The sequence below is a fragment of the Capra hircus genome, chromosome 1 (assembly GCF_001704415.2).
Source record: "Capra hircus breed San Clemente chromosome 1, ASM170441v1, whole genome shotgun sequence".
Classification (NCBI taxonomy): Eukaryota; Metazoa; Chordata; class Mammalia; order Artiodactyla; family Bovidae; genus Capra; species Capra hircus.
This window is the reverse complement of record NC_030808.1, coordinates 23,472,413-23,486,521: the sequence shown is the minus strand read 5'-3', so window position 1 is coordinate 23,486,521 and position 14,109 is coordinate 23,472,413. Positions and strand designations below refer to the sequence as shown.

At 38.5% G+C, this 14,109-nt stretch overlaps 1 protein-coding gene across 6 annotated transcripts in view; it reads right to left on the bottom strand.

The window, feature by feature from the left end:
- The window catches only part of ROBO2 (roundabout guidance receptor 2), a 660,838-nt gene that overhangs the window by 194,611 nt on the left and 452,118 nt on the right, over positions 1 to 14,109 (bottom strand). For all 6 annotated transcript variants that reach the window (XM_018053546.1, XM_005674776.3, XM_018053521.1 and 3 more), the window contains exon 3: positions 703 to 860. In XM_018053546.1, coding sequence (XP_017909035.1) covers positions 703 to 860 — 158 coding nt within the window. The remainder of the gene's footprint in view (positions 1 to 702; positions 861 to 14,109) is intronic.

Sequence of the window (14,109 nt, the reverse complement as noted above, 5' to 3'; positions counted from 1 at the left end):
ACTTTTTACCATTTTCTGGGTGTTTTGTCTCGATATTAATCAACTGATTAATGATGATCAATTTCCCTTGAAAATGGATTATTTTTCTGTAAGGGTCAAACTGTAGAACTTGGCAGTTATTTTAAGATTGATTTTACTTTACATTTCTTAAACTTTGAAATGAATTCTCATAATATTTTAGTTATAAATATTACATTGGAAAAACTGGAAAAGAGCTTGAAATATTCATCACCACAAATTATTTCCTCTTATAATTTTGAAAGTAGTGTGAAAAGAAATGTTTTAGTTAATACAGTTTATGGTCATCATTTACATTTTGACACTTAACGTACTGCATGATCAATAAATGCATCTGGAGTTCCAAAAAGAGCTTTGACATCAATATTCTACTACAAAGATATACTTACATATTCAGATTGGTCCAGTTATTAATATAACATATGCACTTTATTTATATAATTTTTGTCTCTTTGAAGCCTCATTCTAAAGTTTTCATTTGGGTATCCTTTTTCAATCTTTTCAGTATAGTGTAAGTAGTAATTAGCACTCAAATAGAGTTCTATAACTTTATTAATGATAAATAATATAAATAAAAATAATAAAAGTAATATAAATTAAATATTATAGATAATATAAATAAAATACATCTATTTTAAAGCTTGGTATCCAACCCCTCTGGGCATCCATTCTAATTTTACTCACACTTATTCTTTCTTCCTTGTCATCAATTCGAATTTTGTCTTTTTTCCAGTAGATAGTAGGTTCTGGGTGTCCCCGGGGAGGCTGGCACTCCAGGATTGCAGGCTCTCCGGCTGCCACTACAACATCTGTGGGATTTTGCCGGAAGTCATCTCGCAACACTGAAGAAAAATAATTGCAGTAAAAGAAAACTCAGAGACAGTAACTTTAGGTTTCTCTTGCAAAAGGTAACTTCAAGTCTTAAACATGCTCGTCTTAAAATATGTCAGTGCCAACCTGAGTGCTCATCAACAGAGAAGTTACTAGTTATATGATTATGAATCTCTTCTATAAACCTGAGTTGAAAATGAGATAAGCTGGAGGAAAATAAGATGAGAAACACTCATGATGCAGTTTTGAGATTTAATACAAACTCAAGGTACAAAACTGTTTAGGTAATATGATCCCATTTTTCTATTCAAAAAGCATATATGTATACATACATGTATATAAATACATTAAAATTAATTGCTATGCTTGTTAAACTTAAAGCCCTGAAACATGTCATATGCACATGGTCTGGGAGCATGTATGCACGTCAGTCAGGGAGGGGAAGTGGAGTGTGAATTCTCTGAGAAACGCTTTCTGGTGACATGAATATGGACAAGATCCACACTGTTTTCATCACACTTCCGAAGATAGATTCATTGTTCACCCTTGTAACGCACTAGCACCCACATACACAGGGCTACATTTTCATTCTGTCTGCATCTCCACCTGCCGAGCGACATCTGGGCAGCGTGACATTCGGAGCAGAGATATCCCTTATAGCAGCTTTGCCAGTCTGAATTTCCCCTCCTTTCATTAGGAGAACAGCAGGTTGGACCTCCATTGTAACCTCCGAAAATCTGGCATGCCTGGCTCTCCAAATGTCACCTGTCTATCTCTGCACTTTTCTTCCCCTGGCAAGATGAAAAGCCTGGAGAAATGACTCCCTCCTATCACACTGCAGAATGCTGATTTATTTAGCAAATAAGGACTATATCTATTTTAGGGTAAACATTCAAAAAAGTAGTTGAGAAAACAGGTGGAGGAGATGAAGGGGTACAACCTACCAGTTATAAAATAAATCAGTTACAAGAAAGTAACAGACAGCAGAGGGAATATAGCCCATGTTTTATAATAACTTTGTATCATGTGTAATCTATAAAAATATTGAATCACTATGTTGTATGCCTGAAACTAATGTAATATTGTAAGTGAACAATACTTCAATGAAATTTAGTTGAAAGCAGCTAATATACCACATAACACAACAGCCTCTGCTTTTTACAACCGCTTTGACTTTTTCTATTCTTTGATATTCTAACACTGACAAGTTTTTTTCTCAGTATACTTTGGGCTAGAACAAACAATCACACACTCACACAAATACATGTGGGTATATGTATGTGTATGTATATGCATGTACACACACATATATTTTATGTATGTAAATTGGTCAAGCTATTTGAGACTAGTCAAATTATTTGAAATCAAAATTGGGCAGCTTGTGCTAGCCTGGTATGTAAATCATCTGCTGCAAACATGGATTAGGTCAAACCAACTGCTTTTGATGTCCCATAATGAGACCCACTTCAGCACTCTGCTTCTTTGTTGGGCTAAGTCTCCAGGTTAATTGTCATTCTCCAAATAAATAAAAATCCTGTCCTGAAAATAGGTCCAGAGAGAAAACTGAGTGACTTTTAGGGCTTTTCTTTTCTTGCTTCTTGCAACAACATGGTTTTCCATCTTAATGAAGTCATGGCCTTTTATGAGATTAGAGAACCTTGTCTCCTATTGAAGGAGCCATAAGAAAAAAGTGAGCACAAATTGCTCACTCTCAGTTTATAAGCTGATTAATTTACTGCTTTAGCTGCTGTGGAAATGTGTTCCATTTGAGCAGAGTGAACTGCATATTTTTTGAGTTCTCTTGTCTAACTGGCAAGAAAGATGTGATTTATATGCATAGGGGTTTGCTTCTGAATGGGCTGAGAGAAGTGTGCATTAATGTGATGTTCCAACAGGAGGGTAAGAAGGGGTTAACAGTGTGGTTCTCTATTGCAGGTAAATCCTCAAGGGAGAGTAAGCTGGTGACTCATTTATATTCTAAATAGAGAACAGCTGCCTATTTATGCAATGTTAAGACCTGCAAAAATATGGTAACAGGGTGGTGAGCACCCTACAATATCCGGTCCTGGCAGCAAATGGTGTTTTGGCAGGCCCTCAATCTGTTCCAAAATGACACATCTGGCCAGTTGGAGGACCTTCTCCAGAATGGTCTACTCACAAATCATAAGCCAAAAAACCTCCGCTCAAATGGCACTTAAGACCACTGCAAATCATTCAGAAACACAGTATTACATCAATTTGCAACAAACCAAATTAAGACCAAAAAAAAAAAAAAAAAAGTCCTTTGACATAGGGGACAAAAAAGGAGAAAAATATCATAACAAACTAAGGGCTGCTACTCTTAAACAATATAACATGTGTTTATGGCATTCACACAAAAAAAGAAAATGACTCCAATTTGCAAATGAAGCCAAGAAATTGAACATCAACTGTAATTTCAGGCTTTCAGACTATTCACCCAGAGAGTAGGGTGAGATAATAGTATAATTGGTACTGTACCCTCTTCAACTTTTAAAAGGCTCTTTGGGGGTTTGTAGAATAATTCATTTTTGCTCAGTGACACCATTTCTTTTACCCTGTGTCTTTGGGGGTACTAAAATATTTTCTTTTCTCTCAAATAAGACATTTTGGAGAAAAATAACCCTTTCAGGAGAGTCTAGCACAGCAACAAAGAATCTTAGGAATAAGTCTTTTTTTTTTTTTTTTTGCTCTTGGAAAGTTGTTATTTTAATTGAGGGATAATTACAATATTGTTGTAGTTGATTTCTTCCATATATCAACATGGATTAGCCATAGGTAGACATATGTCCCCTCCCTTTTGAAACTCCCTTCAAACTCCCACCCCATCCTACCCCTCTAGGTTTTCCTCCTTCCCACCTGGAAAAGGTAGTTTTTACTCTTCTCAAATCATATAAATGTTCTGACATTTGCTTATATGTGTCTGAGGTTTGTATACCCCTTAGCAAGTACAAAAACAGTAAAATTAAATAGTGTTTACCTATTTTTGGCTAATTCTTAGTTTCTATCTTGGATTTTGCCCTGTGCTTTATCACAAGTGATTTAAAAAAATGGGCGGTGTTCTTTATAGTAAAGTATTTATATATGTGAGTAAAGGGAACTGAAACAGTTCCATAATTATAAAAAAGTAAAGCAAGTCCAAATTGAGTCTATATATATTTTTTTCTCATTAAGCCCCTATTCTAGAAAAAAACAAAACAAAACAAAACAAAACAGAGCCACATTATCACTGTGGCTTGAGAAGTAAGCCAAAACAAGATCAGGCAGCAATATGTGTATTACCTAGAGCTCCAAACAAAGTCTTTAAATAGGGTGAAGAGAAATAAACATGAACTGAAAAGAATCTGGTTAAAATGACAAAAGCTGGGAGTGGGGTAGTGGTAAGCAGTACTTAAAAGAAAAAAAAAATAATAGGTAGATTTTTGATATAGTACGTGCTTTGCAGATCTAAGTTTAGAATACAAGGGCTCAAATCTCCACAGGGAAAAACAGAAATGTAGTTGGCTAGAACCCAAATATTCATTTCTCTATACGAGCTGAAAAGTACAAATGAAGAGTTCACTGAGCTAGTTATAGCCTGGATTAGACCTGAATTCTTTTTACATTAACATGCACAGTGACTTAGAAAGTTATTCTGGAACATCAGTAGATTCAGAATTACTACTGTGTTTGATATGATAGAGTTCATATTCATGACATGACTATCTATAACAAATTATTTCAGTTCTACAGGAAGATACTGAATACTACAATATACTTTGCACAGTCTTATAAAATGGTTAAGGAATACTGTATTAAACAAAGATGACATGATGGGGCCTGTGGAAGGCTTTGGAATGACCTATTTATATGGCAGGTAAGTTTAGAGTGTGAATCCTGTCTGACTCTACAAGGAAACCCACTCCAGTATTCTTGCCTGGAGAATCCCAGGGACGGAGGAGCCTGGTGGGCTGCAGTCTATGGGGTCGCACAGAGTCGGACACAACTGAAGCGTCTCAGCAGCAGCAGCAGCAGCAAATCCTACATCAAGTCATTATGCTACAATGATTTGTAACAGCACCTGCATCTATCTTTCCTGTCACCGCTGCCCTAGTTCAGGGTGTCTTATCTCTTCCTTAATTACTTCAAGAGTATTCTACTTAAACTTTTCGTCTGATTTCTCTTTTAATCTCTCTACTGTGGCTATTATGAGTTTGCTAAAGTGCACATACGATCACATCCATTACCTTTTCACAACTTTTGAAAGGCTCTTAAGAAAAAATTCTCTTCTTAATGTGACATCAGAGTTGTATATCAGGTCACCAATTATATTTTCAGGCTCATCACATACATTCCAGCAACCCTCCTATACTAGACACACAGAGGACCATCTCATTATCAGTATACATTAGCATATATAATTTTTCTACTTGAAAATCTTCCCTAGGTAACTCTTTGTCCCCATACTTTTCCCTATTTCTTTCTTTAAACAAACACTGTCCCTTTGGTGTCAGTTTCAGATTCACTCATCTGAGATTTCCTTTTATATATAATATACATTGGACTAGGTGGTGGTCGGAGAAGGCAATGGCACCCCACTCCAGTACTCTTGCCTGGAAAATCCCATGGACGGAGGAGCCTGGTGGGCGGCAGCCCATGGGGTCGCTAGGAGTCAGACACGATTGAATGACTTCACTTTCACTTTTCACTTTCATGCATTGGAGAAGGAAATGGCAACCCACTCCAGTGTTCTTGCCTGGAGAATCCCAGGGACGGGGGAGCCTGGTGGGCTGCCGTCTATGGGGTCACACAGAGTCGGACACAACTGAAGCGACTTAGCAGCAGCAGCAGCAGCAGGTGGTGGTGGTGGTTTAGTCACTAAGCTGCATTTGACTTTGTGACCCCATGGACTGTAGCTCGCCAGGCTCCTCTGTCCATGGGATTTCCCAGGCAAGAATAGTGGAGTGGGTTGCCATTTCCTTTTCCCAGGGATCTTCCCAATCTGGTGATCAAATCTATGCCTCCTGTATTACAGGTGGATTCTTTACCACTGAGCCACCAGGGAACCCCCACACTGGACTAGATAAATCTCCAAAGGGCTCCCATCTTGAAGGGCATCAGATGAATTCATCAAGTATACTTGAAATGCTGACTGAACTGATGAACTCCTCTTCAAAAGGGATGTGTTACAGTCTTTTTCTTATCGTATAAAATAGACTACTGTGTCTTAATTTGATTTCAAAATGTCATTTCTGAAGAATACTTTTGTTGGTAGGATTTAGAAGACAGTGCATTTTTGCAAGCTTGCATCTCTCAAAAATAAAAGCCAGGCCGTTCAAAAAGGTCAGAAATCAGTCATTCAAAGCAACAACGTATTTATGTACAACCAATAAAATTGTTACAAAAATGATAGTATATCATAGTAAATATTACAGTGGGCTAGGGAAGAAGTGACAGCCATTCCTACAAGTGGTACACATTATTTTCCCATCCTCATCAGCAGCAGCCCCAGAACCACCTCTCACCACGGGGGATGAGCAGGTGTAATCCCAGCCAGCCTGAAGCTCAGGTCCTCGACTCTACTTTCCAGGGAAGTGTACTCTCTCTCCCAGCTGCACTAAATGGCTGCTATCAGCAGCCATGCTGTGACCCCAGGGGGAGCGCCTATCTCAGGATAAAACTAAGACTCTGCACACTAGAAAAAAAAATCTGGGTTCTTGATGCCATAACTGAACAAATCAATCCTGAAGACTGTGTCAAATCAGGACTTTCTATTTCTGTGACCCAAAGTAATTCTTCCATTCATTCATGAACTAGAAGTCACTCAGTCATGTCTTACTCTTTGCGACCCCATGGACTGTAGCCTGCCAGGCTCCTCTGTCTATGGGGATTTTCCAGGCAAGAATCCTGGAGTGGGTTTCTATTTCCTCCAGGGGATCTTCCCAACCCAGGGATCAAACCCAGGTCTCCTGCATTGCTGGTGGATTCTTTACCATCTGAGCCACCAGGGAAGCTCTTTCATTCATAGGCCAGTTTATTTTAAATAAAGTTGCCCCTCTCAACTGAAAGTTCCCCACTGACAAGCTATAATAATGCTGCATTTTTCTGAAGTTGCAATGACCCAAAACCTACTACATCTACAGACGAAACCTCATTCACAACAAACCACATTATTATATTTGGTATAATCAAGCAAGATAAGGTCAGAGTGGACAGGCCAGTCACCCGCTATACAGACACAACCTGATATTTAGGGAACAATCACAAGTGGTTTCTTCTGCACAGAAGAGGAATGGGAAAAAAAGAACTCAGTGGGGCGACATCCTGCTACCACTGTGCAAGCTGACACTCTGGCACTTCTGCAACACGCTGACAATTCCAAAATGAGCCGCTCTCGCGCCTCCTCATCCTACTGTGATTCCCTGTGCAAGCAAATCCACTCAGCAAATGGTCCAGTTAAACCAGCACAATGATTGGAGCATGATGAATGAACAAGGATACCCTGTGACTCGCTCATTTTCAAGCCATAACATTTTGTGAAGCCTAGAAATCTGCAGGGAATAAAACACACAAACATACAGCTCGCCCAGGAGGAATGGCCAGCTCCAAATGTCTTAGCCAAGTCTCTATTCTTGAATCCTTTTTTTAGCCCTGTTCTGTTCTTACCCGCAACATAATTTGAAGTCCCCCTAACAGTGCCAAGTCTTCCTTAATGTTTTCCATTAATGTTTAAAACTTGCTGAAGGATTCTTAGAAATTGCATGGAAACATTGTGCTCTCTGTAATTTCTATCTGTAACCTCTGTAATGCATATGTTCTCCTTGGGGACCGAGTGTTGAGATCATTCATAAACTCTTGGATCACACGTGGCACTGCAAACTGGTGACATCTGACCACGGCAGACGCGAGGCCTGTCTCTGGTCATCATTTCCTTTGGTTTGAGTTAAGGAGCCAGCAGTTGGCTCGCCGTCAACACTTGGAAGTCCTATTTTTGGCAAAGCTTAGCATCTGATATTTGACAGGGATTTGCATACTCTATCCATTAGCTTGAGAGGAAGTTGCGGATTGAGGCTAATTAATGTTTAATCAGTTTCTCTTTTTTCTTCCCTTAAAGTGCCATTGTCCACAAAATTGGTTATGTGGGGTTGATATCTCTAGAATAACAGAAAACTTAAAGATAGGAGGGCAGCTTAGAGGCTGTGCCCAAATATAGTATGTCAGGAGGAAGACCTCATGTAGGATGGAGGGTACTGGCCTAAATGTGTTCAAGGCAGCCTTTCTTCACCATAGAACAAAAACTCTCCACATCCCCAAAATGTTCTATTCTGCTACCCAACTTGCTTCCAGGACCTGCCCTTTTGAGAATTTCAGTCTTGGTCACAAAGATGGCTATAACTCTGGATAATGGAAGAAATAATATGTTGAATTTAATATTCAGAACTGACAGAGACTAGTCCTAAAAAAAAAAAAAATCAAATGATCTTTCTCAAGGTGGTAACAAAGGGAAACATCAGATTATTTCAAGCTAAAATACTGTCTCCGATTTTCTTCAATCTGGGTTGGGGCATAAATAAATAAATAATCACAACATATTTATAGGATTTACATTTACAGGATGATTACAAATAACCATCTGTCTGCCTCTAGCTTTTCAATCTGGTTCATGTCCCATTAGCCTTAAGTCTTCAGTTAAATCAGTTAGGCTGTTAGGTATTAGTCAGGTTTGTTACAGGTCTTGTAGAGTGGTTTTTTCCCCACTATTTCCCATTTCTCTTCCTACCTCTCTTTCTCTTTTATCTCATTTAGCTCTCACTGTTAGATCAAAGAACACGAAAAATTAAAATGGACAAATCTCATTTATATATAGATATATATTTGTGCAAACATTTTAAATTCAATATATTTATATATTTATGTGTAATTTTAAACTTAAAATATGTATAAGTATATACTTGAATTCAAACTTCCATATTCATTACTGCCTTAATGCTACATCTGCCAATTTGAATAAAGGAATAAAGAGCACCATTCAGTAAATATTAATGTGCTGCTTTATTCTGGATCCCAATAGATTACCACTCTCCTCCCACCTTGTTAATCCTTATCTGAAGGTATTAGCTTTTACAACATTTTAACACTGTGCAGTTCAGCAGCTTTTTCCTGTCATTTCACCCTTTCCTAGTATCAACGGGTTAGTGCTCTGATATTTCTCTTCCATGGTGTATTCTGATGTGCCTGATCAACATGAATTACAATGCCAAGTAACTGCCAGATGTCATGAGTTATAAACTCAATAGTCTAAGGATTATTACACATTAGGGCACCCCACAGTGCAAGGGTGTCCTGGAATTTATGTGTTATTTATTACCTATTGGCAGGGTCTCCAAGTAATCTCACCCCTGCTGATGAAATGAGGGTTGGAAGGAGAGGAAGGTCAAGGTCAACCTTCCTTGTCAAGAATGCCAGTTACTTTGAAACTATTGTTGCTCTATCTTTATCGCCCTCTACCTGAAACTCAACAAATTTTTGAATAAGTGCACTATATATTATAATGCATCTATGGGCTTTCAGCATAATTCTGCTGATTTCACGATTTCCATCACTTCACCTATTTTAACAATACATTTCATAACACAATCATTAGAGGTCTGATTTAGAGTGCAATCATGAATCTCACCATAATTCATGAACCTAAAAATGACCACTGGAAGAGTATGCTGTTTATTACCCAATTTTACACTTGAACATAGACCAAAGCCTCACAGCATGAAACTTACTGAATTCTAATGCAACAATGAAAGTTGTTTTTTTTTTTTTCTAAACTTGTGGGATGAGGACTCTAGATGCACAGCTGTTGAACTATAATTCTGCATACCTGAGATTTGCATAATAATAAAAAAAATTCCACATGCCTGTGGACTGTTCAATCTTTCTCATCCAATATTAAGATTTGCATACATCTACACCGCAAAATATGGCATTACTATGAGCTGTCAGGAATTCTGCTGAAACGAATATAATTTGACATCCTATATTCTTCAGGAAATGTTCTATTTGATTACTACATGACAAGAAGCTTGAAATGTTTCCTAATCCAGAATATAGCATATTTATTTTTAAATTGGCTGATTAAAAAAAGCTCTATCATCTCTCTATTCTATTCCAAAGATCCAGTAACCGTCTTTTCTTTTGCCACCAAATGAATTCTGAATGCTGCGGTTAACATTCAGCAATCTCATTACCCAATCTACCATAAATCTTCAAAAGCATCACCATGTTTCGACAGCTAAGCAGGAGAAGAGGAAGCAAGAAGCATATTCAAGCACTCTTTATGAATGCAAATATGCTAAAGACAACATTTAAATTATTTCAGAAAAGTCATATTACATCATGGACAACAACCAGAAAACAATGTGCTTGAACCATTGAGGAGCACAATTTCTTTTGTTCCTGATACTAAGTCCACAGACCCACACCTCATTCATTCAATCTTGCCATATACTCTATGGAAACAAACTGATGCCAAAGAACAAACAGTGGGTGGATGTATTTTTAAGGTGTAAGTGACACTGAGTGCTCATGAACAAAATTTATGTTTTCCCTAAAGTGTTTTTTAAGTATTTTTAAATTCAGTTCAGTTCAGTTCAGTCGCTCAGTCGTGTCCGACTCTTTGTGACCCCATGAATCGCTGCAAGCCAGGACTCCCTGTCCATCACCATCTCCTGGAGTTCACTCAGACTCACGTCCATCGAGTCCGTGATGCCATCCAGCCATCTCATCCTGGGTCGTCCCCCTCTCCTCCTGCCCTCAATCTCTCCCAGCATCAGAGTCTTTTCCAATGAGTCAACTCTTCGCATGAGGTGGCCAAAGTATTGGAGTTTCAGCTTTAGCATCATTCCTTCCAAAGAAATCCCAGGGTTGATCTCCTTCAGAATGGACTGGTTGGATCTCCTTGCAGTCCAAGGGACTCTCAAGAGTCTTCTCCAACACCACAGTTCAAAAGCATCCATTCTTCGGCGCTCTGCCTTCTTCACAGTCCAACTCTCACATCCATACATGACCACAGGAAGAACCACAGCCTTGACTAGATGGACCTCAGTTGGCAAAATAATGTCTCTGCTTTCGAATACACTATCTAGGTTGGTCACAACTTTCCTTCCAAAGAGTAAGCGTCTTTTAATTTCATGGTTGCAATCACCATCTGCAGTGATTTTGGAGCCCCACAAAATAAAGTCTGACACTGTTTCTACTGTTTCCCCATCTATTTCCCATGAAGTGATGGGACCAGATGCCATGATCTTCGTTTTCTGAATGTTGAGCTTTAAGCCAACTTTTTCACTCTCCTCTTTCACCTTCATCAAGAGGCTTTTTAGCTCCTCTTCACTATCTGCCATAAGGGTGGTGTCATCTGCATATCTGAGGTTATTGATATTTCTCCCAGCAGTCTTGATTCCAGCTTGTGTTTCTTCCAGTGCAGCGTTTCTCATGATGTACTCTGCATAGAAGTTAAATAAGCAGGGTGACAATATACAGCCTTGACGTACTCCTTTTCCTATTTGGAACCAGTCTGTTATTCCATGTCCAGTTCTAACTCTAGTCAAACCTTCATATCTTATATGAAACTAGAAAGATGTCACATTAGTCATGGAGGTTTAGAAGAATCCCCCTCTTCCTCTGATGTGTTGTTCAGTCGCTAAGTTCTGTCTGACTCTGTGATTCCATGGACTGTAGCATGCCAGGCTCCTCTGTCTTCCACTATCTCCCAGAGTTTGCTCAAATTCATGTCAGTTGAGTTGGTGATGGTATCTAATCATCTCACCCTCTGTTGCCCTCTTCTCTTCCTAAAGGGTCTCAGTCTTTCCCAGCATCAGGGTCTTTTTCAACGAGCTGGTTCTTCCCATCAGGTGGCCAAATTATTAGAGCTTCAGCTTCAGCATCAGTCCTTCCAATGAATATTCAGGGCTGATTTCCTTTAGGATCGACTGGTTTGATCTCCTTGCTGTCCAAGGGACTTTTACAAGTCTTTTCCAGCATCGTAATTTGAAAGCATCAATTCTTTGGCACCCAGCCTTCTTTAGGCTTCAACTCTTACATCAAATATGACTACTAGAAAAACATCGCTTTGATGATACGGACCGTTGTCAGCAAAGTGATGTCTCTGCTTTGTAATATGCTGTCTAGGTTTGTCATTGCTTTCCTTCCAAGGAGCAAGTGTCTTTTAATTTCATGGCTGCAGTCACTGTCCGCAGTGATTTTGGAGCCCAAGAAAAGAAAATCTGTCTTCCTGTGATACCCTGGAGTCAGTCTTGGTCAGCCACAGAGTATATGCTCAGTAATAAGGAAATAAACAGTCTTCGGCTATATTTTTATTCTCTGGGATCCATGGTTATTCCTAGGACTAGGACTCAGTATACTTTTACTCTCAAAATAGTCAGGGATAAAAAATAAACAGACAGAGTCGCTTTCTTCCTGCTTGGTAACGTGTCAGCTCTCTGTAAGAAGATAACCACCTAGCTGCATACGATTGCTTTGGCTTCTCTGCCTGGGAAGGGACCAAAACGTGACAAGTAAAATTTACCAGAAAGTCTGCCAAACCTCATTATTTAGTTTGAATCAAAGCTATTTATGATGCCAGACTATTAAAATTCACAAATTATTATAATTCACAAATTATTATAATTCCTAATTTTGGCCATTTTCATGAATCACGTATTAGTCACCTCAGCCCCCATTCTTTCCTCTAACTTTCTACAAATGGTAACATTAGAAATTATTTTGTCAAAACTCTCTATGAACAATCAAATTATAACTTCTCTGAATGTAAGGCAAAATACAAGTCTAAAATATGGGCCAAAACAGAAAATCTGTGGTTAACAAATGAATTAATTTTCAAAATGAATGAGTAGACCCTAAATAATCAGATGTTACCTATATTTATACAGTGATGTCAAAAGAGCATGGCTAATACTGCCCTTAAAAAAAATTTTTTTTTTTCCACATTTGCTTAAAAGTAAGCCCTTTGCTTCTGTAAATTTCTAGGAGACCTGGTTTCTGTTCATCACTGGGGACTTTTGTCAGTGGGTAAAAGAGCTGAGTGTGGAATTTGCCCTATAAGATGTGTAATTCCCTATTAATATCACACAAGTAGTTGAGGAAAAATTTATTCATTTCTTCTGAAATCATAAACATTTAACCTAACCTCTGACTGGGATAACCACATTATTTTGTCCTCCATACTAAGCATTTGGGAAACAAATGGAAGCATTCTTTGTAATTATGCCAGAGTAGTTTCTGAAATCCAGGCAGAATGTTAACTTATCCTCTTTTCTTCCTGTGTGGTTTATCCTCTAAAAATCTCTGCTGCCTCATCTTTGTCCCCTCAATCACAATTCTCAGCCACACTGGCTGTTCCTCGGGTCCTGGAACATAGCAAGCTCTTTTCCATTCTAGGGCCTTCCCACTGTTTTATATTTCTAAATGCACGCCAGTTCCTCTCCACCATTTGCTCAGTTTCTTTCATGGGACAGGGAATTACAGATTAATAAGTGTTTTGGAACTATTCCTTTCTGACAGAGAAGCAATATGACACTATAGTTTAAATAATGGGCTTAGTCAGAGGCCTGGGTTTGAGGCCTAGCTCTGCTATTTTATTAACTAGATGGTCTTATTCAGGTCTCTCAGCCCTATTAAACCTCATCCTTCTTCCTCCATAAAATGGGGCTATTAAATGTGTATGTCTTTGGATAGTTATGAAGAATAAACAAATGGATCTCTGTAAAGTACACTATTAAATAAAGAAAACATTTCAGAAATGAGAATTATTATTGTTAGGAATACTAGTAAAAAAAGAAGGATCCTGCAATCTTATTTTTGTATCTGATTCTAAATGAGCTTAATGATGTCAATTTTTAATTCCTCTGAGTGTCAAACGGTTAATAATCTTCAAGAACTCTAGCTTATGTACAAAAAAATCTTCTTTTAAGGTCTTGAGGGTCAGAGGGTCAAATACTATGCAGTTGATATTGGATGGTGGTAATTACTGTGAGTACTGTCAGAGCTGGGATTCATATATTACAGTATAATCCTAAAGTCTAAAGTGTTTAGGTATTACTGTAAATGTGCTCAGTTGCTCAGTCATGCCTGACTTTGCGACTCCATGGACTGTGGCCCACCAGGCTCCTCTGTCCAAGGGATTTCCCAGGCAAGATTACTGGAGTGGGTTGCTGTTTCCTCCTCTAGGAGATCTTCCTGACTTAGGGATGG